This window comes from Ascaphus truei, chromosome 13 (genome assembly GCF_040206685.1).
Source record: "Ascaphus truei isolate aAscTru1 chromosome 13, aAscTru1.hap1, whole genome shotgun sequence".
NCBI classification, from domain to species: Eukaryota; Metazoa; Chordata; class Amphibia; order Anura; family Ascaphidae; genus Ascaphus; species Ascaphus truei.
In genome coordinates, this window is record NC_134495.1 from 21,318,254 (window position 1) to 21,345,837 (window position 27,584).

A 27,584-nucleotide genomic window follows, 5' to 3' on the forward strand; every position below is an offset into this window, starting at 1 on the left:
ATAGGTTTGTCGAACACTGCACATACATGTCCAGTATTACCTCTAATAAGTGTCCAAATACAGGACAGTCCGGTTCAATACCGGACACCTGGCGACCCTACCTGGGGGCATTAAAGTCCGCAGACCCCGACCACATCTGGTTCTCTTGGGAAAAAAATTGCGATTCAGCTCTAGTGAAAAAGACACATAAGGAGTTGCAGAAACCTGCAGCGTAAGTAAACAATGTTTTCGATTTATTAATATCCTACAAATATAGCATTTTTGTGTATAGGTGCATATTAACCCCTCCGGTGCCGGAGGAAGCAATAGTGCGACGCAGTTATCCTCATCACTGAACAGGTTAACATGGTGACGGGACCAAGTCTGATTGTCTGAGTGGGGAGGGGGAGGATTGTAGAGGGGGGGGGAGGAATGGAGGGGGGGGGATCCTAGAGTGTCCTGTATTTCAAAGTATTAAGGAAGCGTTAGCGTCTGCTTCTGTTATAAGTCATTACACTAATGACAGTGATGTGTCTTTCCACGTTTCTGTCCTCTGGCTGCGAGGGGGTTAATAGGTTAAAGCCAAATGGCTGAACCCTTTAATATTAGATCCCGCAAGGATTTTTCACATTTTGTTTTGTGTGCGAGTGGCAAAGCTTGGAAACACGGTCTCCTACATTGGTCTTTCTATCCAATGACCCAACAGGAAACCTCAGGGCCTGCTCTTGGTGGGTGGGGGGGGGGGGGGGGGGGGGGAGGGGTAAAGAGCGGTGAAGGGGGTTTACAAAAGCGTGCCCCCCCCACCCCTGGGGTGCCAGTCAAAAAGGAGACGGAAACATGAAATCTCCTGCGATATACGGTCCCATGATGCTCCACTCTGCCCGACCTGGAACAGTCCATTCTTACCCCTCTCTGAGCAGCGAATTACGGATCTTAGCGTCGCAGGTCCAACTGGCAGTTAAAGGGTTACACCCCAGCTTTGTGGCTATGTATTTATATATATATATATGGAGATGGAGAGGCCTGTTCCCTCCCACTCCTGGGCAGCGTGTATAGAACAACTGCTCATTGCATAGACAAGTGTGCACGTGGCATGTCCGGGACCCTCTTTAGGTGACGGTGCGGGAGCGAGGCCGGAGGCTGCCGGGGACAACGTGCTGCAGCTCCACGGCTTTCTTCCACGGACACTGGCTCTGGGAGAGCTCCTTGTACCATTCCTGGGGAGGTCAGACAGGGAGGAACCGGGTCAGGGCAGAAGGGATCGGCACAGAGGGGCCACACACACACACAGGTGGCGTGGGAGACGCACAAGATGCCGGTCTGAGTGAGGCAGTGGGGGGCGGTGTCGTCATCTCACCTGAATCTCTTCTTCGTACATCTTCATACTCAGGTCGCTCTTGGTTCTAGATCGGCGGCCCAGGAACAGGATAGAGGTCGCCTGACAGACAGAAGGAAAGGGAGGTAAGGGAGGTGAGGAGGGGGGGGAAAGGGAGGGTCGGAGAGAGGCACAGAGTGCAAGACAGAAAAGATAAGGAGGGACGAGAGATCTTTAGCCTTGTGAATACAGCAGTCAGAAACCTCAAAGAGCACAAAGATTAGAGTCAAAGTAAAAAATTGGCACTGATAGGTTATTAAGCTTTAGCCCGTCTTAAATCCTATTTAAAATGTACGGTAGTTAAGGTGTTTTAAAGCAGCAGTCCAAGCAGCCGGTTTTATTTTTATTATTATTTCCCCCCCTTTAATATATGTGATAAGTAATTAGCTAAATTGCTGATCAGCGAAGATTCGGCTCGGGGGTTCACTATATGGCCGTCAGTGCAGCAGAAGAGGACGAAAGATGCAAAGTTCTGTGGGGAAGATCATGTGACCAGGCACTCACTAGATACAATTAGTGCACTGCTGGAGAGAGGACAGGGCTCAAAAAGGGGTGTAACCAACGCCTGTTTCAGAAGAGGAAGGGGATGTGACTTTGTAAATGGTTGCTATAGAAACAAAAAATGCTTGTTACATTACAATACATTAAAAATGTCACTCAGAGTTGTTTTTTGTTTGTTTTTTTAAATGCTACAAGTATTTTCTCATAGTACAGAACTGATTTATTAAATTAAAAAAAAAAAAAAACACATGTAGGATATTGCTTGATCTGCAACTTTAAAGCTTAGCACCCTTTAGTGAATCTGGGCCATATAAAAAAAAAAAAGATAAATAATTGTACAGTAGCTCTACAAGGAGAGACAGAAGAGCATGGAGAAGCACGCCGGGAAGAAACACGTAGCTGAGAGGCAGAGCGGAGGAGAAGAGTCTGAGAAGAAAAGAGAGGAGCGTAGAGAGAAAGAAAGCAGAAGAGAGGCACAGAGCTGCGAGACAGCAGAGGGAGACACACCTCGCTGGCATGGAGGTGAGAGAGGAGTTTACGTAGCTGGCTTCTCTCATCGCTGCTCTTGGTTTGTCTGAGGATCTGTGTCAGCTCCTCTCTCCCCACCTCAGTCTCCAGGGTTATCCCCTTCTCATCTATTGGGTTAAGGGCAGAGTAGTTAGCATGTGCCCCCCCCCCCTCGTCCCCAGTACAATGCACCCTCATCATACACAACCACTTCTGGGCCAAAACGCATAACGTCAACCCACATCCCCGGACCCTACCTTCTGCGTCCCTGTTCTTCCTGCTGTAATTCATGCGGAACACAAAGGCATCCAGTATACACGCCACAATAATGGTGATTACCACCTGTGCACAGAAAGGGAGGTGAGCCGTGGTGCAAAGTGACGAGTGGGGGGGAGGGGAGAGGGGACAGACAACTGGTGACACTGGTCACTTACCATGGTGACGATGTAAAACACCATGAAGTAAAGGCGTGCCCAGTGCGAGGTTTGGGAGGTGACCCCTTCCTGTCATTAGAAACATAGAACAATGTGGGATTTCATCACACAGGCTGCGTGCGGTCTGTCACTGTCTCTGTCTGCCACTGTGTCATGTGCGTGTGGAAAAGGGCATCGGGGAAGGGTCCGCCTGTCCCCGGACGCTCTCGCTCATAACAGGACACTCACCATGATGATATACCAGTTATTTACCACCGTCAGCTCAAACAGTGTCACTGCAGAGAAGGAGGGAGGGGGGAGAAGAGGAGGCGTTTACCAAGGACGTTATGAAGTAAAGCACATTGCACATTGCGTTTGGGATTAGCTGCAGGTGAGGGTGGGCGGCTGCGTGTTACTGCTGCCTCTCTCTCGCTTACCAAAGCTGTTGAAGATGTTGTTGAAGTTGTTCAGGTAATAGTACCCCTCCTCTGAGTACGTCTGGTTGCCCATGGTGCGGTTGAGCCAGCGGTAAGAGTCTGCCACGGTGCTGGTACTAAGTATGAAGGAGAGAAGGCATTCTGAGCCTACAAAACATCAGCCAGGCCTGCAGAGCATCACTTCACCTGCCTTAGCTAAAAATCTGCAGAGCATCCCATAGCCCAGGGGTGACCAACTCCAGTCCTCCAGGGCCACCAACAGGTCAGGTTTTAAGGATATCCCTGCTTCAGCACAGGTGGCTCAATCAGCGGCTCAGTCATTGACTGAAGCAGGGATATCCTTAAAACCTGACCTGTCGGTGGTCCTTGAAGGCTGGAGTTTGCCACTCTTGCCATAGCCCAATCCTTGCAGAGGATTAATCCCTCACTTAACCCCATCTCCGTGCAGAACATGCAAGCCCAGCTTGCACAGGCACCTGCAGAACATTGCATAGAGCTGCACAAACACCGGGTCACGGTTCTGGTCTGCCAATACCCAGCTCCCTGTACTAGACTTGCATGGGATCACTTAACCCTTTGGCATCTGCAAAGGTGCACACAATACAAACGTTTAAACATCACGGGGCATATCAGCCCCACTGTGAATACTAATTTACTGTGTAAAACGACAGAGGGGCAGGTTGGGGGGAGTCATACTCACTTGCAGCAGTTGGGGTACAGAACCCCGTAGAAGAACTCCATACCCACAATAGAGAAGGAGTAATAGAAGATTAGCAGCGTCAGCCCCAGGCTGCGGAAGGGAAAACACGCCGATAAGCAATAATATGAGAGGGAGAGCATGAGGGGAGGACCGAGGGGCAGAGGGGAGAGGCTCACGGCTTGCAGATGAGCGGTGAGGGGGCAGTAGGTTACCTGGCCATCCTGGGAAGTAATTGAAACATGGTGTCCAACACTGTTCTGTAACGCTTCTTCAATTTGAAGAGCCTGGAGAGGAAGAGTCAGAGCGTCAGGTAAGGCCGAAGGCGAGGCACTGGGGCTATGCATGTGGGGTACGCCCCACTCCCGACTCACCTGAGAAGCTGCAGGGGCCGCAGCACCACAATGAAGTAAAAAGGTTTCATGTTGAAGGCCAGAGCCAAGAGCCCGAGCAAGGCCAGCAACGTCACAGAGAAGTCAAACCTGCAGCCGGGAGACGGGCAAGCGGAGTGAGGTGGGATAGTAACCACTAAACAACGCAATCCCCCGCCGCTCACACAACAGCAGCCTCCAAACTACACACACTGAGCCCCATTCCAACCACACACGCGCGCAACTCCCTGTGAGAGGAGAGCCATTAAAGAATGGCCCATCCCATCGTTACCCCATACATGTCACTATCCCCAAACTGAGAGTGAAGAGTATGAAACCCCTAAACTATGCAGACACATGGGACAGCCAGGGGGTAAATAAAGGCGTTATTAAGAAGGATAGCCCTCCACCATCCTACCTAAGTAGATCACTGATGATGCCCTTGACCCCTCCCCAGCTGTCTAATAATGGCGACTCACAGGTTCCACCCCGACGTGAAGTATTCCAGCGGCCCCAGTCCTGTGATCTTCAAGAGCAACTCTGCTCCGTAAACTGTCAAGACGGAAACAAGGTCAGGGCTCTGTGGGATTGGAGAGTGGGGACAGTGTGGGGAGATGAGGAGGAAAGGGGGTGGGGGAGGGTGGAAAGAGAGAGAAAGGGATGCAGGGAGTCAGTGGACGTACTTGTGAGAAACACGATGTAGCTCCACGGGACCCCGAGGGGGAAGAAATTCCCACCTGGAAAAAGAGGCGCAGAGTTCAGAGAGGGAGGTGGGGACGTGCAGAATAAGTTCCCACAATAAAAATCCCAAACTCCTTACGATCATGGGTCTTGAGTATATTCCCATGTTGCCATGGCGGCGCGTCACACAGCTGTCTGAATCACAGCAAGTTGCAGCAGCCTCACGCGATCCCCCTGCATTTTATTTAAATGCCTTGGGGAAGAGCGCGGGGCCTCTGCATCAGCCACGCCCCCCCCCCCCCCCCCCCGAAAAATCTCTTGCCCCCAGTTTGCTCACGGGTTCATGTAAAATATATATATATATCCATCTCATATCCCCTCTGGCATTTAATTTGTTAGATGTGTAATCTATGTATGCCACATATAATGTAACTGTTTCTTGTTAGCAATTTGTATGATGCTTTATGTAATCAGCAACGGTTTTTATTGACATTAATGAACTCTTTGGTATCTGTAACAGGGGAGTAATCCCTGTTCAAGTAATGTGCCTTTAATCTAGCAGTGTGGTGGTTAACTGCTGGTAGTCAATTAATAAACACCACCTGCCTGATTTAAATTGCTTACAAAAGCCTGTCTGTTGAGACAGGAATTGACTCCTTAGCTCACGTGTGAGCTGACCTTTGGAGACAGAGCAGAGGTTCTTGAGTCTCCCAGGAGAGACTGACCAAAGAGAACACAGATCTCTGGAGCTGACATGTCTTGAGCTCTGCCAGAAGACAGAGCAGAGCTGATTTCAAGACGCAGGGAAAACTACTAAACTTGAAGCTGACACACCCTGAGGGAAGGGAGCTGAATCAGGAACTGAGAAGATTTTCCCTCCAAGAAACAGATAAGACTCTCATTCTTAAGAGACTTCTTATATCTACTTATTTCATGCTATGTGTTTGGGGCTGGGAGAAATGCTTGACTAAGGGAGATGTGAATTATTGCATAGTGTTTCACTAGAAATACTCCCAAGTGAATAGAAGCTTTGTTCCCCCCCCCCCCGTGTTTGGATGGATTTCCTGATGAAAAGGAAAAGGCACAATAAAGCCTTATTATAATTTCACCTTATAAAAATCTCCATTTGTGTACCTCTGTGAACGTCCGTCTACAGTATCCATCAGGTGCACCTGCTAATTGTATGTATCATACAGCTGTATCTAGCTAACCAGCCACTGTTTAAATGCTGCGTACATCCTGTCATTCTTTTCCCTGAAGAAGTCACGTGGCGAGACGAAACGCGTTGGAACTTTGTTCGTTGCGTGCTACGTCACCACGCTACTGTGAGCGGCTGTGCTCAGACACATCAGCGCTACTGCTTGTGGATGTGATCTATGCGTTGCTGGTCTCCTACCACCATTCTTGCCTGCTAACTTGGCGAATCTTTGGACTGCTAGAGGTCTTATTAATCTTGCCGACCGAATGGAACCAAACGGGATTATCCAACGGGACACCAACTCTAGGTACATCATGACATGACCACTATGATATCATGAGAAATATATCTCAAATGCGCTTGTTCTTACTACACTTGTGAGTGTGCCCATCTAGAGACCTTTTATTGTGATATAAAAACAAACGTTACACGGATTTATGCTATGTGGCATGCACGCTGCTTTTTTCCATAATATACCTGCGACCTCACAAAGGCCTAAAGAAGACTCAAAGCTCACCCTGCAACATGAAGGTCTCGGTCAGAATCCAGAACCCATTAACAGCAACTACTGCATCTGCAGAGAGGGAAAAGGGTGAGGGAGAGGGGGGAAGAGGGAAAGGGTGAGGGAGAGGGGGAAGAGGGAGAGGGGGGAAGAGGGAAAAGGGTGAGGGAGAGGGAGAAAGAGGGAAAAGGGTGAGAGAGGGGGAAAGAGGGAAAAAGGGTGAGGGAGAGGGGGAGAGGGGGAAAGGGGGAGAGGGGGAAAGAGGGAAAAAGGGTGAGGGAGAGGGGGAAGAGGGAAAAAGGGTGAGGAAGAGGGGGAAAAGGGAAAAAGGGTGAGGGAGAGGGGGAAGAGGGAAAAAGGGTGAGGGAGAGGGGGGAAGAGGGAAAAGGGTGAGGGAGAGGGGGAAGAGGGAAAAAGGTGAGGGAGAGGGGGAAGATGGAAAAAGGGTGAGGGAGAGGGGGAAGAGGGAAAAAGGGTGAGGGAGAGGGGGAAGAGGGAAAAAGGGTGAGGGAGAGGGGGAAGATGGAAAAACGGTGAGGGAGAGGGGGAAGATGGAAAAACGGTGAGGGAGAGGGGGAAGACGGAAAAGGGTGAGGTAGACGGGAAGAGGGAAAAGGGTGAGGGAGAGGGGAAGAGGGAAAAGGGTGAGGGAGGGGAAGAGGGAAAAGGGAGAGGGGAAGAGGGAAAAAGGGTGAGGGAGAGGGGGAAGATGGAAAAGGGTGAGGGAGAGGGTAAGAGGGTAAAAGTGTGAGGGAGAGGGGGAAGAGGGAAAAAGTGTGAGGGAGAGGGGGAAGAGGGAAAAAGGGTGAGAGAGAGGGTGAAGAGGGAAAAGGGTGAGAGAGAGGGGAAAGAGGGAAAAGGGTGAGAGAGGGGGAAGAGGGAACGGGTGAGAGAGAGGGGGGAAGAGGGAACGGGTGAAGAGGGAACGGGTGAGATAGAGGGGGAAGAGGGAACGGGTGAGAGAGAGGGGGGGAAGAGGGAACAGGTGAGAGAGAGGGGGGAAGAGGGAACGGGTGAGAGAGAGGGGGAAGAGGGAACGGGTGAGAGAGAGGGGGAAGAGGGAAAAGGGTGAGAGAGAGGGGGAAGAGGGAAAAGGGTGAGAGAGAGGGGGAAGAGGGAAAAGGGTGAGAGAGAGGGTGAAGAGGGAACGGGTGAGAGGGAATGGGTGAGAGAGAGGGGGAAGAGGGAAAGGGTGAGAGAGAGGGGAAGAGGGAACGGGTGAGAGAGAGGGAAAGAGGGAACGGGTGAGAGAGAGGGAAAGAGGGAACGGGTGAGGGAGAGAGAGATGAAAGAGAAAAAATGTCAGAGACAAATCAAACACTATAAAACAGGCCGAGTGTGACCATGAAGACAGACAGTGCACAGGTAATAGACCGGTCCCCTCACACGAGCTGGAACAGATGTGTACTCACACATTGCATATTGGAAGGCTCTGGAGTTTGCCAGCACATTAACACCTGCATGAGAAACACAGAAACTGTAAGAAACCCCAAGCACTGGTACAAACACACGAGAGAGGGGATATAACAAAGAGCTGCCATAACACACACACACACACACACACACACACACATGCTCAGGGGCTGGCAGTCTCCCTGTAGAGAGATCGTGGGCAGCCTGGGGCATATAGTTTTTCAGGGGTCTTCCATTGTGTGCTCCCCCATATCCCACCCAGCCCCTCTTACTCGTCCTCAGATATACCTTTAAATATAACGAGTGCTGTGGGAGGGAGATCGTCAAACCAGTGCTCACGAATCCGCTGCACCTGTGAAGAGAGGAGTGTAACACGGCCCGTCGGTGACCAGAGACCTGTGACATTGACTACACCAGCTGTGTTGGGGGGGGGGGGGGGTGTTTGGGGGCAATGGCAATCATGATGAGAGCAAATCAAAGACATGACACTGTGCAGTGACCACATACATGAGTGTGTAGTGATCACAGTGCTGGTCATCTCCCCATATCTCTCTGTGCCTCCTGTGTAGTGATCACAGTGCTGTGCTTCTCCCCTTATCTCTCTGTGCCTCCTGTGTAGTGATCACAGTGCTGTGCTTCTCCCCATCTCTCTGTGCCTCCTGTGTAGTGATCACAGTGCTGTGCTTCTCCCCATCTCTCTCTGTGCCTCCTGTGTAGTGATCACAGTGCTGTGCTTCTCCCCATCTCTCTCTGTGCCTCCTGTGTAGTGATCACAGTGCTGTGCTTCTCCCCATCTCTCTCTGTGCCTCCTGTGTAGTGATCACAGTGCTGTGCTTCTCCCCATCTCTCTCTGTGCCTCCTGTGTAGTGATCACAGTGCTGTGCTTCTCCCCATCTCTCTCTGTGCCTCCTGTGTAGTGATCACCGTGCTGTGCTTCTCCCCATCTCTCTCTGTGCCCCCTGTGTAGTGATCACAGTGCTGTGCTTCTCCCCATATCTCTCTGTGCCTCCTGTGTAGTGATCACAGTGCTGTGCATCTCCCCATCTCTCTCTGTGCACCCTGTGTAGTGATCACAGTGCTTTGCATCTCCCCATCTCTCTCTGTGCCTCCTGTGTAGTGATCACAGTGCTGTGCATCTCCCCTTCTCTCTGTGCCTCCTGTGTAGTGATCACAGTGCTGTGCTTCTCCCCATATCTCTCTGTGCCTCCTGTGTAGTGATCACAGTGCTGTGCTTCTCCCCATCTCTCTCTGTGCCTCCTGTGTAGTGATCACCGTGCTGTGCTTCTCCCCATCTCTCTCTGTGCCTCCTGTGTAGTGATCACAGTGCTGTGCATCTCCCCATCTCTCTCTGTGCCTCTTGTGTAGTGATCACAGTGCTGTGCATCTCCCCTTATCTCTCTGTGCCTCCTGTGTAGTGATCACAGTGCTGTGCTTCTCCCCATCTCTCTCTGTGCCTCCTGTGTAGTGATCACCGTGCTGTGCTTCTCCCCTTACCTCTCTGTGCCTCCTGTGTAGTGATCACAGTGCTGTGCTTCTCCCCATATCTCTCTGTGCCTCCTGTGTAGTGATCACAGTGCTGTGCATCTCCCCATATCTCTCTGTGCCTCCTGTGTAGTGATCACAGTGCTGTGCTTCTCCCCTTATCTCTGTGCCTCCTGTGTAGTGATCACAGTGCTGTGCATCTCCCCTTATCTCTCTGTGCCTCCTGTGTAGTGATCACAGTGCTGTGCTTCTCCCCATCTCTCTCTGAGCCTCCTGTGTAGTGATCACAGTGCTGTGCATCTCCCCCATATCTCTCTGTGCCTCCTGTGTAGTGATCACAGTGCTGCGCTTCTCCCCATCTCTCTCTGTGCCTCCTGTGTAGTGATCACAGTGCTGTGCATCTCCCCATCTCTCTCTGTGCCTCCTGTGTAGTGATCACAGTGCTGTGCATCTCCCCTTATCTCTCTGTGCCTCCTGTGTAGTGATCACAGTGCTGTGCATCTCCCCATCTCTCTCTGTGCCTCCTGTGTAGTGATCACAGTGCTGTGCATCTCCCCATCTCTCTCTGTGCCCTGTGTAGTGATCACAGTGCTGTGCTTCTCCCCATATCTCTCTGTGCCTCCTGTGTAGTGATCACAGTGCTGTGCATCTCCCCATCTCTCTCTGTGCCCCCTGTGTAGTGATCACAGTGCTGTGCATCTCCCCTTATCTCTCTGTGCCTCCTGTGTAGTGATCACCGTGCTGTGCATCTCCCCCATATCTCTCTGTGCCCCCTGTGTAGTGATCACAGTGCTGTGCTTCTCCCCATATCTCTCTGTGCCTCCTGTGTAGTGATCACCGTGCTGTGCTTCTCCCCATCTCTCTCTGTGCCTCCTGTGTAGTGATCACAGTGCTGTGCATCTCCCTTCTCTCTGTGCCTCCTGTGTAGTGATCACAGTGCTGTGCTTCTCTCCATATCTCTCTGTGCCTCCTGTGTAGTGATCACAGTGCTGTGCTTCTCCCCATCTCTCTCTGTGCCTCCTGTGTAGTGATCACCGTGCTGTGCTTCTCCCCATCTCTCTCTGTGCCTCCTGTGTAGGGATCACAGTGCTGTGCATCTCCCCATCTCTCTCTGTGCCTCTTGTGTAGTGATCACAGTGCTGTGCATCTCCCCTTATCTCTCTGTGCCTCCTGTGTAGTGATCACAGTGCTGTGCATCTCCCCATCTCTCTCTGTGCCTCCTGTGTAGTGATCACAGTGCTGTGCTTCTCCCCATCTCTCTCTGTGCCTCCTGTGTAGTGATCACAGTGCTGTGCTTCTCCCCATATCTCTCTGTGCCTCCTGTGTAGTGATCACAGTGCTGTGCATCTCCCCATCTCTCTCTGTGCACCCTGTGTAGTGATCACAGTGCTTTGCATCTCCCCATCTCTCTCTGTGCCTCCTGTGTAGTGATCACAGTGCTGTGCATCTCCCCTTCTCTCTGTGCCTCCTGTGTAGTGATCACAGTGCTGTGCTTCTCCCCATATCTCTCTGTGCCTCCTGTGTAGTGATCACAGTGCTGTGCTTCTCCCCATCTCTCTCTGTGCCTCCTGTGTAGTGATCACCGTGCTGTGCTTCTCCCCATCTCTCTCTGTGCCTCCTGTGTAGTGATCACAGTGCTGTGCATCTCCCCATCTCTCTCTGTGCCTCTTGTGTAGTGATCACAGTGCTGTGCATCTCCCCTTATCTCTCTGTGCCTCCTGTGTAGTGATCACAGTGCTGTGCTTCTCCCCATCTCTCTCTGTGCCTCCTGTGTAGTGATCACCGTGCTGTGCTTCTCCCCATCTCTCTCTGTGCCTCCTGTGTAGTGATCACATTGCTGTGCATCTCCCCATCTCTCTCTGTGCCTCCTGTGTAGTGATCACAGTGCTGTGCATCTCCCCATCTCTCTCTGTGCCCCCTGTGTAGTGATCACAGTGCTGTGCTTCTCCCCATATCTCTCTGTGCCTCCTGTGTAGTGATCACAGTGCTGTGCATCTCCCCATCTCTCTCTGTGCACCCTGTGTAGTGATCACAGTGCTTTGCATCTCCCCTTATCTCTCTGTGCCTCCTGTGTAGTGATCACAGTGCTGTGCATCTCCCATATCTCTCTCTGTGCCTCCTGTGTAGTGATCACCGTGCTGTGCATCTCCCCCATATCTCTCTGTGCCCCCTGTGTAGTGATCACAGTGCTGTGCTTCTCCCCATCTCTCTCTGTGCCTCCTGTGTAGTGATCACCGTGCTGTGCTTCTCCCCATCTCTCTCTGTGCCTCCTGTGTAGTGATCACAGTGCTGTGCTTCTCCCCATCTCTCTCTGTGCCTCCTGTGTAGTGATCACCGTGCTGTGCTTCTCCCCATCTCTCTCTGTGCCTCCTGTGTAGTGATCACATTGCTGTGCATCTCCCCATCTCTCTCTGTGCCTCCTGTGTAGTGATCACAGTGCTGTGCATCTCCCCATCTCTCTCTGTGCCTCCTGTGTAGTGATCACAGTGCTGTGCATCTCCCCATCTCTCTCTGTGCCCCCTGTGTAGTGATCACAGTGCTGTGCTTCTCCCCATATCTCTCTGTGCCTCCTGTGTAGTGATCACAGTGCTGTGCATCTCCCCATCTCTCTCTGTGCACCCTGTGTAGTGATCACAGTGCTGTGCATCTCCCCATCTCTCTCTGTGCCCCCTGTGTAGTGATCACAGTGCTGTGCATCTCCCCATATCTCTCTGTGCCTCCTGTGTAGTGATCACAGTGCTGTGCATCTCCCCATCTCTCTCTGTGCACCCTGTGTAGTGATCACAGTGCTGTGCATCTCCCCTTATCTCTCTGTGCCTCCTGTGTAGTGATCACAGTGCTGTGCATCTCCCCCATATCTCTCTGTGCCTCCTGTGTAGTGATCACAGTGCTGTGCATCTCCCATATCTCTCTCTGTGCCTCCTGTGTAGTGATCACCGTGCTGTGCATCTCCCCCATATCTCTCTGTGCCCCCTGTGTAGTGATCACAGTGCTGTGCATCTCCCCTTCTCTCTGTGCCTCCTGTGTAGTGATCACAGTGCTGTGCTTCTCCCCTTATCTCTCTGTGCCTCCTGTGTAGTGATCACCGTGCTGTGCTTCTCCCCATCTCTCTCTGTGCCTCCTGTGTAGGGATCACAGTGCTGTGCATCTCCCCATCTCTGTCTGTGCCTCCTGTGTAGGGATCACAGTGCTGTGCATCTCCCCATATCTCTCTGTGCCTCCTGTGTAGGGATCACAGTGCTGTGCTTCTCCCCATATCTCTCTGTGCCTCCTGTGTAGGGATCACAGTGCTGTGCATCTCCCCATATCTCTCTGTGCCTCCTGTGTAGGGATCACAGTGCTGTGCTTCTCCCCATATCTCTCTGTGCCTCCTGCATCTTAAAGCAGCAATACTACTTTCCAACTTTTAATCTTTTCTCTCTCTTTCTTATTTGTATATGTAAAGCATGTGACAATGTATAATCGTACATTCTTAACTAAGCTGGCAATAGTTTGGTGCTCCTGTTATAAATCTATAAAAATACTGATTGTGTGACTACCATAATGGCTGCCGTTCAATTTCAAATGAATCCGTCAGCCAGTGTAACTCAGCAGTTACAATGTATCCATATATTACAACGGTAGCATTAATCTATTGGTTCAGGTGGTGGTTTGCACATTGGTGCGGGTATTTATAGGTGTCACGATCAGTCACTTGTTGCACTACCCTGAGGAAGGTCCCCCTGCGTGGACCGAAACGTGGGTTGCGGTGCCCTGTATTCTCAATACACAATTCTGAAGTAGTTTGCGGTGTGCTGTCTCTCGTAACATATACATACGTGATTATATCAGTGTGCATGTGGGCAGACCAGAACGCTGGTCAGCAGCACAGGCTTCCTAGTGCCGGGACCGTGTGCTCCCGGGAGGCAGTCAGACGCAGGGGTAGCGAGGCGGGGGGGTGTGTAGAAATAGCCCTTTAGAACGCAGATTCTAGGTCTTTTCCATGTGCATCGACGCACACACACACACACACACACACACACAAACCGTGACAGAGACACTCACCTTCCACTTCAAGTCGACCACTTCGTAGAAATGGTAAAAGTCTTTTAACCTGTTAGGACACAAAAACGACACTTTAGGCGACAGACACGACAGAAATGGACGGGGTTAAAAAGGTCAGTGGTAACCCAACCGCAGAAGGGTGGAGAACTTGGGTTGTACAGATCAAAGCAGAGAAAGGTTTGCTGGACTCTCGACAAAGGGCCTTTTGGAGTCCAAAAATGTTGAGTTTCTATACCAGCGGGTCTCAAATTCAGGGGAATTCCTGAAGAATCGTAAAAATCTCAGCACACCTTTACTCTTCAGACTTCACTCATTCCCTCCTCACTTACACACTCAAGCACACACCCACCCTCTTCTTACACACTCCACATTCACTCTCTCCACACACAAGTCAAAGATGTCAAACATGACAGCTGCTCAGCCGGCACTGTCTGGAGAAGGAGTGGCCTCTCTGTCCTGGTGCGGGCAGCACAGGACGCGCCTACTGAGCAGCCAGCAGTTTTTTCTCCCAGGGACCGCGCCCTTGGCAGAGGCTCGCGGAACCCCAGGGTTCCCAGGTACCTTTGCCAGAGGCTCGCAGAACACCAGGGTTCCCAGGCACCTTTGCCACAGGCTCGCGGAACCCCAGGGTTCCCAGGCACCTTTGCCAGAGGCTCGCAGAACCCCAGGGTTCCCAGGCACCTTTGCCAGAGGCTCGCAGAACACCAGGGTTCCCAGGTACCCTTGGCAGAGGCTCGCGGAACCCCAGGCACCCTTGGCAGAGGCTCGCGGAACCCCAGACACCCTTGGCAGAGGCTCGCGGAACCCCAGGGATCCCAGGCACCCTTGTTTAGAAACACTGCTCTAGATCCCGCCCCCCAAAAAATAAGTCAGCCAGGTATATAACCTGTATTTGCGTATTGACGTACGAGGGCTTTTTCTATCCTCTTCACACACACTGTCCTTTTTTGGATATTTACCAGGTATTACTTTACATATACTCTCTGCATCACACACACACACACGTGGTATTGTGCAATTTCTAATACAGCCTTGCATTTTTCCCACCATCATAACGTACAACGTGGATTTTTGTGACAGTTGTCCCCCTTCTCTATGCCACGTAAACGTATAGCAGAGAAGTAGCGCGTCTCTGGGCTGCAGTCACTTTCTAAATGACTGGTCCTGGTTAAGCACAACGGGGACAGGACTTCTTCCCATGTTTTATACATTTCTTTGGTGCACAGACATGTAGAAGGGCAGATATGGGATAGAGAGATATAGTGCCGACTTCTCCCACACCACATATACCGTTTTGTTGTGCACCTCAATAGACATCTTGAGTAGTGCTGATTCGCCCAGGATAGAGACAGACACACACACACACACACACACACAATCTGCGGTTGTGTCAGATGCAAGAAGCTTGCTAGCCAATTCCCTCCCAGAGAGTCCGGTTGCACCTTGCATTGGGATCTACAACTGAAGATGCGCTATGTAATGATACAGAGGGGTAATTGTTTGATAATACAACTGCGGCAGTGCCACATTGCCCATCCCTGTCTGCCAACACCCTCTCCAGTACCCCAACCCTCTTGCGCTGTTACTGTAGGGTGTCTGTGCCACTCCGATTCAAAGCCCGGAAGGTCAGATACCGGTCCCGGGTCGACATGCGAGGCTTGTAGAACCTCATCATCCCATCGAAGGAATGGAAGGAGATCCCGGGAGGGCCCTGCAGTGGGGGAGGAGACGCCGCGGTGACAAATCTCACATGTACAAACCAAGGACTTAGCAAACGAGGGTGGAGATCCGGCTGTACATTATTATCTCTGGTACAAAGGCATATGCATCTTAGGAGAGCGGTTAAATCAGGTGGGGCACAAGGTTGTCTGGATAGTGCAAGGGTGCAGTACTGTAGGGCAAGGCCACCCTAGGGCTGCACAGCTGATAGAATGAGTAAGGGACATACAGCTAGTAACTTCCAAGACCAGACAGCTCAGGGAAAGGAGAGATACAGAACCACAGACTTCACAGCACTTTAGATGGACTAAGAATACAAAGGTAGTGACTTGATAGAGGAAAATGTCGCCTGCAGCCTTCGGTTCTCTACAGTCCTGATCACATTACAGTGACAACAAATAAGGCCTTAACACTTGCACCCCACCCGCCTGCTGCGTACAAATCGCTTTCCATTTGCTGTTCCTAACCCCCCCCCCTCACCCCCCCTGTTCCTCCTGCCGAGGACTTACCTGTGTGCGGAGCAGCAGCCGGTAGCTGTGCTGGATGGCCTTGCGCTTGTGCAGTAACAGAGACTTAAACTTCTTCTTCTCAATGTCATTGAAAGTGTCGAACACGACCGCCAGGAGCTGACGGAGGAGAGATCAGCACATGAGCTCCTCACGATCACTACAAGGGGCAAGATGGCACTCAAGGAGGTTGGGTATCTCCCCTGACTACACACTGGAACTGACAGGGGGAAACTGGCAAGATGATGAGGTCCAAGATATACCCAAATCAATGCAACTTTGTAATTACTACAGCTCTCTTCCCTTATGTAGATAAAATCCATTAACTAGTTCCTAACACAAGCAACACGCATAGTTTTTGATTTTTTCGCTTGTGAATAAAGCTCGCCAACACTGCTGTTTTACTGCAAATAGAAACACAGCTTAAACGGCAAATAAGAACCGCTTGGTCCATCTAAACTGCCCATTTCCTATCTGCTGTAAAACCTCAGACCCGATTTGATTTGGCTTTCTTTTGTATTTAGCCTTACATCTAATCCAAGGATTTTTTTTTTTAAATTCCCCTCATGTAATAGCCCGTACCCCCTCTGCAGGGCAGCCATTCCACATGTCCCATGAAAGCCTGTGTCCTGTGGCACTGAAAAATATATCCATAGTCAGACTTTTCAAAGTCCTTTCAGTAGCGTGGATATAATGCACAAACGTTTCGGGGGAAATCCCTTTGTCAGGTGAAAAAACCATACAAAACACCCAATCCCAGCAAACTCAGAACCCCAAAACCCACCATATAATGTAGTGGGTTTTGGGGTTCTGAGCTTGCTGGTATTGTGTGTTTGTTCATTTCCATTTTCAACAGGCAACAGTTGTTTGGGGGGTAGTGACCCCTCCTCCCAGGGTTTAAACTCACCCCTCCCAACTTTTTAAAGTAGTTTTTTTTCATTTTGCTGTATGGACAGACCCACTGCTGTCATTCTCCCTCCAACAGAGGTCAAAGAGAAGTTTCACAGTTTAGTGTTAGGACCTGCAAATGGGGTTCTGCCGTGACGTGGCTTTTTATTTATTTATAAAATGTTTTCCCAGGAAGTAATACGTTGAGAGTTATTTCTCGTTTTCAAGTATGTCCTGGGCATAGAGTTAAGATGGCAAATAATACATGGTTACAAATACCTAAGTTACATAAGTGAACAGGGTATACATTATATACAAGACATTGCACGCACAGTTAGAGATAAAACATGTTATAGGCGTATGTTACAGACCAGATTAAAATGTGAGGCAGCCTTAGTTTTGAAAGAACTTAGACTGGTGGTGGCTGAGAGTCTCCGGTAGGTTGTTCCAGTTTTGGGGTGCAGGCTTATAACGCTTTGGCCAAAGGGTTTAACTAAATGACCCTTGCTCATGAGAAGATTATTATTGAAGTATTTAACTATATACTATTTACTATGTATTTTGTCACATTGGATGTAGCATTGGCTATACCTGACGAAGGGATTCCCCGAAACGTTGTGCATTATGTAAGTAGTGGTTGAGGTGAAGGAAGCACACAGGAATCAGGATTGTAAGAAACTTACTCTGTGTTTTAATCCAGAAGCAGAGCAGGTACAGGACGTGACGTTTGAGGGCACAGCAGCCCTCATCCTCAGACCCTACACCATGTGCATCATGTCCACACTATTAAAAAGGGACTTTACAATGTCTGGCTATTGATATATTATTGGAGTGCCACAGGACCCTGGTTTTCATTGAAGTTTAAAGAGCGTTTTCTGCCGGAGCACCGACTGCAGCCACCATTTAAACGGAATTGGAGTGTGCCCGCCAATTTTAGGATCTTTAGATATATTCCACGAATCCAACATCCTTTCTGTGAAGTACCTCATAATATTTCCCCATCAGCCGGCCATCTTCTGGCCTCAGAGCATGACTTGTTGTCCTAGCAGTTCTCTGACATAGGCTTCCCTCCTGTACTTTGTTATTAAAGTATTTATAGACTTATATCATATCCCCCCCCCCCCCCCCTCCAAGCTGCACATATGAAGGATGTTCCCAATAAGTCTTATGCTATGGACCAGTGTTTTTCAGCCTGGGAGCCGGGAAACCCTGGTGTTCCGCAACCCTCTGCCAAGGTCATAGGGGGAAAAACTAAGATGGCTGCTCAGGAGCCACCTTCCACACTGCCTGTAAACGCAGAGGCTGCAATGCACCTCTCATCTGTCAGCCCGGCACAGAGGAGAGAAGCCTCTTCATCCCCAGACAGCGCAGGACACACCCGCTGAGCAGCGGACATGTTTGGAGGTGTGGGAAAAGGTGGGAGGGAAGAGCGAAGGAGGGCTTAGTGTGGGATGGAGAAAAGGTATATGGTGTGACGGAAGAGGGGGGGGGGAATGTGGTGTTTATGATTAAGAGGGGGGAGTGTGTAGTGCAAGAAGGGGGTGGGATACATGTGGAGTGTGTGTTGAGCGTGAATGTAAAAGGGTGAATGTGAAGTCTGTAAGAAGTGGGTGGGCGAGTGTGTTGGGTGTGTGCTTGTGAAAAGTAAAATGCAAGTTTGTGTGTGAGCGAGGAGGGGGGGGGGGTGTGAGAGAGGTCTGAAGAGCAGGGGTGCCCGATATTTTAAAAATCCTTCAGGGGTGCTGCTGCTCACAGAAGGTTGAGAACCACTGCTGTAGAAAGAAGCATAATTTTGGTAGCCAATCTTTGCGCAGTCTCCAATATATGTAGGTCAGTGGTTTCCCTTTTTTTGGTTAAGGAAACCCATGTGAAATTCTGAGGAACCCCAAACCTCTCTAATAGCGTGTCTGAGATCAGATGCATTGTAAGGAACCCCAACCCTCTCTAATAGCATGTCTGAGATCTGATGCAGTGTAAGGAACCCCAACCCTCTCTAATAGCGCGTCTGAGATCAGATGCATTGTAAGGAACCCCAACCCTCTCTAATAGCGCGTCTGAGATCAGATGCATTGTAAGGAACCCCAACCCTCTCTAATAGCGCGTCTGAGATCAGATGCATTGTAAGGAACCCCAACCCTCTCTAATAGCGTGCCTGAGATCCGATGCATTGTAATGAACCCCAACCCTCTCTAATAGCGTGTCTGAGATCAGATGCATTGTAAGGAACCCCAACCCTCTCTAATAGCGCGTCTGAGATCAGATGCATTGTAAATTCTTCTGTGATTGATACAATTTTCAAATGATCAGAAAATTGCAGGGAATCCTTTGCAGATGCCTGGGGAACCCAAGGGTTCCAAGGAACCCTGGTTGAAACACATTGATGTCCTTCTGAAGATATGGTCTCCAGAATTGATCCATTGGGACTTCCCGGTATACATGTGAAAATCTTAGGTGCAGCTGGGAAGAAGCTTACCAGGTTCATTATAAAGTATAACTCAATAGACAGGTAAACGATGAAGAAGACACAGGACCACGGGTTGCGGGAATAAGCCGGCATCATGACATCCGGGAAACTGTAAGACAGGACACATCGTCACCGCATGGGACATGAGCGCACGCAGGCGTTAGGCAGAAACAAGGGCTGGCACTCACTTTGCTGTTGTCAGGAGCACGAAGAGGCTCACCAAGCTGTTTTCCAGGGTGCTGAAATACTGGGAGAAGCAGCAAGAAGAGACTAGTTATACACACACACACACACACACACAAAATACACATCTGTAAAGATGCCGGGTGATGCATGCAAATGACACCCTAGGGTGAAAAGTCATATACACGAGGTGGGATACTGTCATGCATTACAGGTCAATAACGTTACATGCCAAACACACACTCCCTGTACATGATAGTATACAGATCAACACACACGTTATTCGCCTTATATATACACGTTGCAGAAGGATAATGTACACTGTCACGAACTCAGTATGAGCTAAAGCAGAGGCACAAACACGTACATCACATGCCAAGGCAGTGGCATTCTAACACCACATACACACACGTGTGCTAAGGAACAGCAAGGCGCACATGCACACCAGAATGTTCACACTACATACATCGCTCACACCGGCACACTTACTGCCACACACGTGTCAGGATGTAAAGAGGACCTGCATGCACACTCACCGGATCAGCGGAATTGGGAGAAAACAGGTAAAAACCTAAGAAAACCCGCAAAAATATACAGTTATATGGGGTTGTACTGTAGAGTACTGTTTGTATGTCTCAGTATGTGCGCCTACTCTATGAACACACAACGCATTATATCTGTCCTGTATAGTAACGCAGTTCATACATACATGTAGAACACAGTATCTGCCCCTTTGCATGTGAATCTCTGGCACTTAGCACTGCAGGGGCCTTCAGTTTCACACCCGAGCCCGACTCTTACCCAGGATAGCGAATATGACCATGAAGAACAGAAGGAGAAGCAGGATGTCTATGAAGGGCGGGAGGGACTGGAAAATCTGACGCAGGTTCCTGTGGGGACAGAAGGGTTTATGTCCGGTCTCTTTTCTCCGCTATGGACACCCACATAAGTTACCCTCTTACTCATCCCATCAACAAGGAGACTGATGTGCAGCGCCTCCTCATTCTAAATAAGGCTGCGTCCATAGAGGGGGGGGGAGCAGTGCTGAGGCGCGCTGACGCTGAGGCTCGCCTGCTGAAGCTGTGCGATTTCATGCACATGCAGGAGAGCCAGCGGGCGGGATCGGGAGGCGGGGCAGTGACGTCGCTGGGCCAATCGCCCGCGACGCACTGACGTCAACGTCACGGCGCCGTGACATTGACGCTGCTTCGCGCTGATTGGATGTTTTCAGCTGACAGCGCGCTGAAAAACAGCTTGGCTGTCAGCTGAAAAATCCAACTCCTCAGCACGCCTGCGGACGCTCGCGTGAGCCCCCTCTAAAGACATCCTCATTAAGGATGCCGGGGCTCAGCGCGGAGCATTCGCACGGCTCAGCGCTGCTTGTCCTTCTATGGACGCAGCCTAGGAGGGACACGGTTACACATTGGACCTGTCATTTCTAAAGGGGGGGGGGGGTGGAGGGAAGACACCATGTCTTTTCTCCTTGTCGTCCTCACCTCCGGACGGCCCCACAGTATCTGCAGTCCACCAGGAAGATGGGCCGCAGGGCACGCGTCACACGCATGTGCGAGGTCTGCCTCACCAACACCACGATGGCTTCTATAAACTGCACCACCAGCACGCAACTCTGGAGAGTGGAGAGGACGGGGTTAATGATACGGATACGTTCTACCGATTCTCCAATCCATAGGGAGATTGGAGGAGGATAGAGAGATAGAGAGAGATGCATTGAAGGGGCTTAGCGTCATGATAAATGTGACCTTGTACGTTAGCTTGAGTTCACTTGGCTAAAGTCTCCATTTCAGGTAATTACCGATGCCATCCAGCCTGTCACAAAAAGGTGGCTCTGAGAACTAGAGGGGGCAAAATACAGATCCAGGCACATCATACATGCATATACAGTCTTTCACGATGTGTAGTCAAGGCTAATACCAGGCCCACTATCCCTGGCAACAGTGGCACACAGGATTACTCCCTCACCTTCAGCATGGTCCTGCGGTGCTTCAGGAAGGTCTTACACCCAAGCCATCTCATCTTCATGCCCAGCTCGAACACCACCAGCCCCAAGGCCAGCAGCTCCAGCGTGGCATGGACCTGCGGGGGGGGGGAGCACACAGGGCAGGAGTAGTGAAGGCAGAGCGTACACAGAGACCCTCCAACATAATGCTAGAGAAAATATGCATGCGTGTGTGCAAATACAAACACACACACACACACAGGCTGATCATGCACAAAGACCCACCAATAACACCAACTGATGTAATGTTGGGGAGGATGCGGGTGTGCATTTATATATTGGTTTTAAGCACACTCAAATGTACAGTAGTCATTGGGATTATTTCGTATGCTAACCAATACCTCTTTTGGTGATAACATATTTTACCAGGGAAGATACAAGAATCTAATTTTGACAAAAAAAAAGGAGTGGTCTAGTGGTAGCACTAGTCCTGTTTTTTTAAAGTGGGCCACATCCCTTTAGGAAAGTTACTTTTTCTCCTTGTGATTCAGACGCCGCAGTTACATTGGAAGATGCCCGCAGCTGGGACGTGTAAAATTCCATGTACGTTATCAGAAGAGAAGTGCTATTCTAGGCCTTGATAAAGGGCTCCCGTGAACACACATGTTGTTGGAACAGGTTTACCCCCGGTCACATACATAAATATCCAGGCGCAGAGATGGGATGGCGGGAGCCTCACAGAGCGACAGCAGCAGCAGTAGAAGCCCTGTGCAGAGTTCCAGCAGGTAGAACAAGTGATTGTGGGCAAAGAGATACGCAGACAGTGCTTTGGCCTCTCGAGGATGCGTGTAAAACTTGTCATTATTCTTCCCCTCCTGTGTACAGCAAATAAAAATATCTTGTGAGCACATTCACGTCTCCGACCGGTCTGCAGTCCCACCTATTATACCTTAGCATACAGTGCTTCCACTGCAGCTAGGGATTCTGGGAAATGACAAATTAGCACAGTGTCACCTTTTTGCTTATTACCCATTTTAACATGGACCCCTATAAGCTTATGCCTGCGGTATTACACAGCTTGTCAGCACAGCATGGGTTAAAGAAATGCATAGCTAGTAAACCTACTCACAGACAGCCATTGAAACCTTTTGGGTCTGATCAGTGTGAAGCTGGTTATACAGGTTTAGCAATGTGAAGCTGTGATAGGTTTCAGCCACACATTATATAAGTTATGGTGAGTAAAAAAAGTGACTAAAACCCTCCATCGTACAGTAAATAAAAAGATCACTTGTGAGCACATTCACATGTCTCAGACAGGTCTGCAACCCTGCCCTTCACCATTATCGTTTAGCATACAGCGCTTCCACTGCAGCCAGGGATTCTGGGAAAGGAGATGCAAACGAGCACACGGTGTGTCCTCTCCTGTGACAGCAGCAGAAACACGTCAAACTATAGATACCGTCATCAGCTGGCAGAACTGCTTCTATCCAGTGATCAGACATCTTAGTCTCAAATTTGCAAACCGGGACAACAACAGCAAATAAAAAGAAAATTACAGCCTAATGCATTTATTCCAAAAACTGATCACATAAAACAAAAGAAAATGTGTTAAAATGTAAGAAAGAAATTGTGCAGAGAAGAAAGTCACTTTAGCTAAACCAAACAGATGAACCCATTTACAAAGACCGAATAAATTAGAACAGAAAAAAAAGTTACCAAATGTGTTTAAATAGATTTCAATAACTGTGTCAATTATTAATTCATTGCAGATAGTACCAATGTGGGATATGCATTGTGCATCTATTTATGCTGCAATTTCTCTACTACTAAATATTACCATGCCTTCTTGTATTACTCATAGGCCCAGAGCTCCGATCCCCCCCTGCCAGCCACGCTCCGATCCCCCAGCAGCCTAGGGAGGTAGGGGGGCTGTGAGTGAGCTGTCAGTGTGTGTTGTGTGTGTGTGTGTGTGTGTGTGCAGTGTGCTGTGAGTGTGTGCAGTGTGCAGTGTGCAGTGTGTGCAGTGTGCTGTGAGTGTGTGCAGTGTGCAGTGTGTGCAGTGTGCATGTGCAGTGTGCAGTGTGTGCAGTGAGTGTGTGCGTGCAGTGTGCAGTGAGTGTCGTGCAGTGTGCATACATTTTTTTTTTTTAATATTTGGGGTCCACGCTCAAGCCGCGTTATAGCGGATTGTGCTCTAACGGGGTTGAGCTGTACCAATGTGATATATGCATTGTGCATCTATTTATGCTGCGATTTCTCAACTACTATATATTACCATGCCTTCTTGTATTACTCATAGGCCCAGAGCCACAAAGCTGTACTAAGTCACTTCACATGATGTTAAACCTAAAGCCGCGTCCATGCTTGGCCGATTTTTTGCATGTCAAAATCATTTGATTTTGTCACGCGACGGTCGGATCATGTGAGCAGTTCAGCCAATGGGGGTGAGCCAGCTCTGTGACGTCACAGCCACGCCCCCGCCACCCCATCGCGTTTCCCCCTAGGCCACAAATCGCCTCGGCTGCGGCAGGCGCGCAACACCACGCGCTCCGTCGTGCACACACAGCATGGCCTCGGCCTAACCGTGTCTCTTCAAAGGCCAAAACCGTAATGTTAAATCACGTATTCCCCCGTAAACAGAAAAGCGGTGACTAGAACGGCCGTTAGTGATATTGTAACACCTCATTAACACAGCAAAGCTACTAAAATGAGTTACGGGGAACGGGGAACTTCACATTAAATCGGGTCAGACCTAAACATGCTGCATCTCACATCCAAACCCTACTTTTTGCAGGGTGTGGGTGGGTGCAACACTACAATTAGGTTTAATTTAACCAACATAGCGTTATTTCCCTCTCCTATCTCAGGTTCTGGACAGGAGTAACACTATGACACACTTACAGGAAGATAACACAACACTGTGCTGCAGTGACGTGACACTAACCCTATGCTAATGGGATGTAGCACGGACGCGGTTTGTGCATATAATTAGCTCTGTGGATCCGCATTCACCTCGGGGAATACAACGTCCGCTCCTGTTTTAGGTAACGTCACGTTATGCGCCCGGATTTACCGGAGCTTTGTGGATCTGACCAAGTATTCTTAGTTAGTTTTAACGGTTATATACAAATCAGTCCCATCAGGTCCTATTACCTTATCACGAGCCAAACACATGCTGTTTTTCCAAGTTTACCATCTGTTACAGCTCTTAAATATACCCTGCAAGTTAAAGAGGCATTGTGCGGAAATGCTCCACCCCACCCTCCAAAAAATTAATATGGCACCTTGTATAATGATACAGAGTATCTTTAAACACTACGAAAAATATATATATAATAATATTTAGTGCACACTATAATTAAAGGTGTGGCTACTGACTCACATTATAATACAGGTTAGTTATGTACTGAAAAACAACATTTAACATATATATTTTTATATTCTTCTTCGATCGAGTGTACGGAGCCTTAATACGAACAACATCTGAAGAGGGTAATGTTTCATATGATTTCCAGAGTTAATTATTTACTTGCCGAGTCTTGGACGACCATTATACTTTGGAATGCAATTTGTTTTCCACAAGGATAAACTTTAACTTTATACACCTACAACGTCCTGCATCTAAGGCCCTTAAAATCCACGGCCTACTTCCCGGTGCGGGAGATAGATTTTGGCCCCAGTCATTTGAACGTAGGTGAACTCTTTTCCGGCACTGGGAAAGTGCTACACAGTGTAATAAAGAGGCGTCTGTCTTAGGCCGCGCTTATAGTGCCGGCAACGGAGCGTCAAAACAAATGCATTGACGCCGCCGCGTGCGCTTATAGTAAGCGTGACGCGACGGTTTGGTCGCGATCGCTGGAAGTCATTTCAATTACATTTTTACAGCGACCGCAGCATGATATCAGCGTCGCTGTCACTATAAGTGCACCCTTTTACTACCTGCGCAACATAAGACATTAAAATATTATACTGTGGCAAAGTAGAAACTCTGTTGCAAGCAAGATTTCCTGCATCAGTAAAATCCCACATAATCAATTTCCTGCATCAGTAAAATCCCACATAATCAGAAGCTCTGTGATAGTCATGCTGCATCGGGGCCTGCAACGTGTAGGGAACCAACGCACTGCAGATCCTTAGCTGGTAAACCCTTAAGGTGCAAAGTTATACTCACGCAAGTCTTGGCCTTACCTGGAGGTAGATGGTAGCCTCTTGGTATCGTGTCTCCCAGCTATGGGCAGACTCATCTAATGCCAGGGATATTACTGCCGTGTGAGTGGGGAAGTCATTTCTGCCTGTACTTGGGACGAGAGCCACAGAAGGACAGAGAATGTTAAGAGGCCTGTCCTCCCCAACTTAGGTATCCACTGATCATAGCACAGGAAATCCCAAACACCCTCAACTGTCATGAACATTAATAGGCAGAAGAAAGAAAAAGTGAAACTTAAGACTCCACTGGAGTCTAAAAAGTTATATATCTCACTATACCCCTCGCACAGACCCCAACAGTATGAGAATGATAACAGAGGCCGTCCTAAAATTAATCCCTGTGCTGCCAAAGCAGTTTGTCTTTATCAGCTTCCATAGAAACCTCTGGGGGAGACTGGGATGTTACCATCACATCTGTCCTTGTTGTTTTGGTTAGGAAGAAATGCCAAGGCCGTGAGAGATGTCAGAACAAGAATACACAGATTTACAGCTGACAGTAAGGATCCCAAAAACATGGAAAGCATAAAGGGCCATATTTACTGGGGACTCTTCTGCTAGAGGGCTCTGGAAGACACCGTACAATTGGCAGAATATTTCTTGGTAAATATGGCCCACAACGGTCTCCAAAATGTACAGACCAGATTTACTGACTCGTAAAGCACCGTATGGCCCATTCCGCCAAGATACCTTACAACACCGCTCAGTAAGTATGGCCCACAATGTCAAAATAGGCTGGGTTTGCAGTTGCGTACCTAGAGTACGACTCATGTGGGCAAGTGGTATTTCTGTGCCCAGACGAGAGATTTTATGATGAATTAATCCAAAACAGAAAGGCCGGCAGCCCCAAGTGTAATCTTCCCCTCTATTCTATCCCAAAGGTTCCAACCTGACACGCCGTCACCGTTTGTGCCCTCGCTGGGGAGATCAGCGCAGTCTCCGTTCTCCTCCAGTGTGAGGATGAGCAGCTCATCGTCCTCCAGATTCTCGGCCATCACCACGAACCCCAGACAGTTTTCTCAGCGCCCCGGCGCACTTGCTCTGAGCGTTACCTTCATCAGGAGTGGAGACTTACCCCCCCGGGGGGGGGGGGGAGATTGCAGATCGCCGCTCACTCTGGGAAGGCTTGCACTGCGTCAACAGGTTTCTCAGGATGACCCCGGCATCGTCTGACAATGTAGTGTCAGAGACCAGAAGTCACAACAGCATCCGGCTGCAAACGGCAGAGTCACAGAGACCGCTATGTGACTACAGCAGCAAAAGGTCACATCAAGCACTATGACTTACTATAGCCATGGTTATTAAGGCCCTACAATAGTGCTGAGGGTTACCAGCCATGGGTACACATCCTCAGCACCCGCACAGTGGTTCATTCATTATTGCTGTGGTTATGCACCCATAGTATTCATATCATTACACAACACCAAAACTATTATCAGGATTAGATACCCTACTGCTATTATCCTCATAGCTATGCATCATCATCATCATCATCATCGCTATGCAATTACACTGCAAGGGAGATTAGGAAGCACTGATTCACAATGGTTACACAACAGCCTTTGTATGGCCATGGTTACCCACACCATCGCCATGGTTACATTACACCCTACACATTGCCATGGTTACCCACATCATCGCCATGGTTACATGACACCTATATAATACACTATTAAACCTTGCCAGTACTGCTGTACTGTTCCAGTACCAACACTATCCCCACTGTTACCCTTCCATACCCTCCTAATATTTACTCTTCTGTACTCTCCCCACGGTTACTCATCAATACTGCGAGTTTACCACACATACTACTTACCTACTTAGTTGCCAGTGAGTCTTCACAGCTCCTGCCACCATGTGCCTACTTCCAAGTCACGTGCGTGAGTCATTTGAGCGGGAACAGGCCGCCCCGGGGTCTCCCCGTCCTGGAATCAGGGAGCATCAGGAACACCAGCAACATCACCAAACTGCACCAGCACCAAACTCTCTCCAGTTCTTCCGCGCATGCGCAATGCAATAAGACGCGCGTTTGCTTCACTGCGCATGCGCCGCAGTCATTAAACG

The 27,584-nt window shown here is 49.4% G+C and overlaps 1 protein-coding gene across 2 annotated transcripts; it reads right to left on the reverse strand.

Moving 5' to 3' along the window:
* Window positions 1-216: 216 nt before the first annotated feature.
* Window positions 217-27,549, reverse strand: TPCN1 (two pore segment channel 1). 2 transcript variants are annotated; one of them, XM_075568835.1, is made up of 28 exons: window positions 27,341-27,549; window positions 26,410-26,733; window positions 25,506-25,609; window positions 22,016-22,192; window positions 21,341-21,454; window positions 20,857-20,987; window positions 20,162-20,250; window positions 19,897-19,931; window positions 19,366-19,424; window positions 19,187-19,286; window positions 15,829-15,945; window positions 15,187-15,311; window positions 13,601-13,649; window positions 8,363-8,426; window positions 8,074-8,118; window positions 6,677-6,733; window positions 4,964-5,017; window positions 4,760-4,832; window positions 4,284-4,391; window positions 4,125-4,196; window positions 3,913-4,002; window positions 3,213-3,328; window positions 3,025-3,071; window positions 2,797-2,865; window positions 2,620-2,704; window positions 2,363-2,490; window positions 1,337-1,417; window positions 217-1,196 (listed from the first exon to the last, which is right to left on the reverse strand). In XM_075568835.1, exons 2-28 carry the CDS (start codon window positions 26,513-26,515, stop codon window positions 1,089-1,091), a joined length of 2,403 nt encoding a protein of 800 aa, XP_075424950.1. In that variant the 5' UTR covers window positions 26,516-26,733; window positions 27,341-27,549; the 3' UTR covers window positions 217-1,088. The 2 variants fall into 2 exon arrangements, with proteins under 2 accessions (XP_075424950.1, XP_075424949.1); XM_075568834.1 differs by having other exon boundaries at window positions 27,337-27,549.
* Window positions 27,550-27,584: the final 35 nt, after the last annotated feature.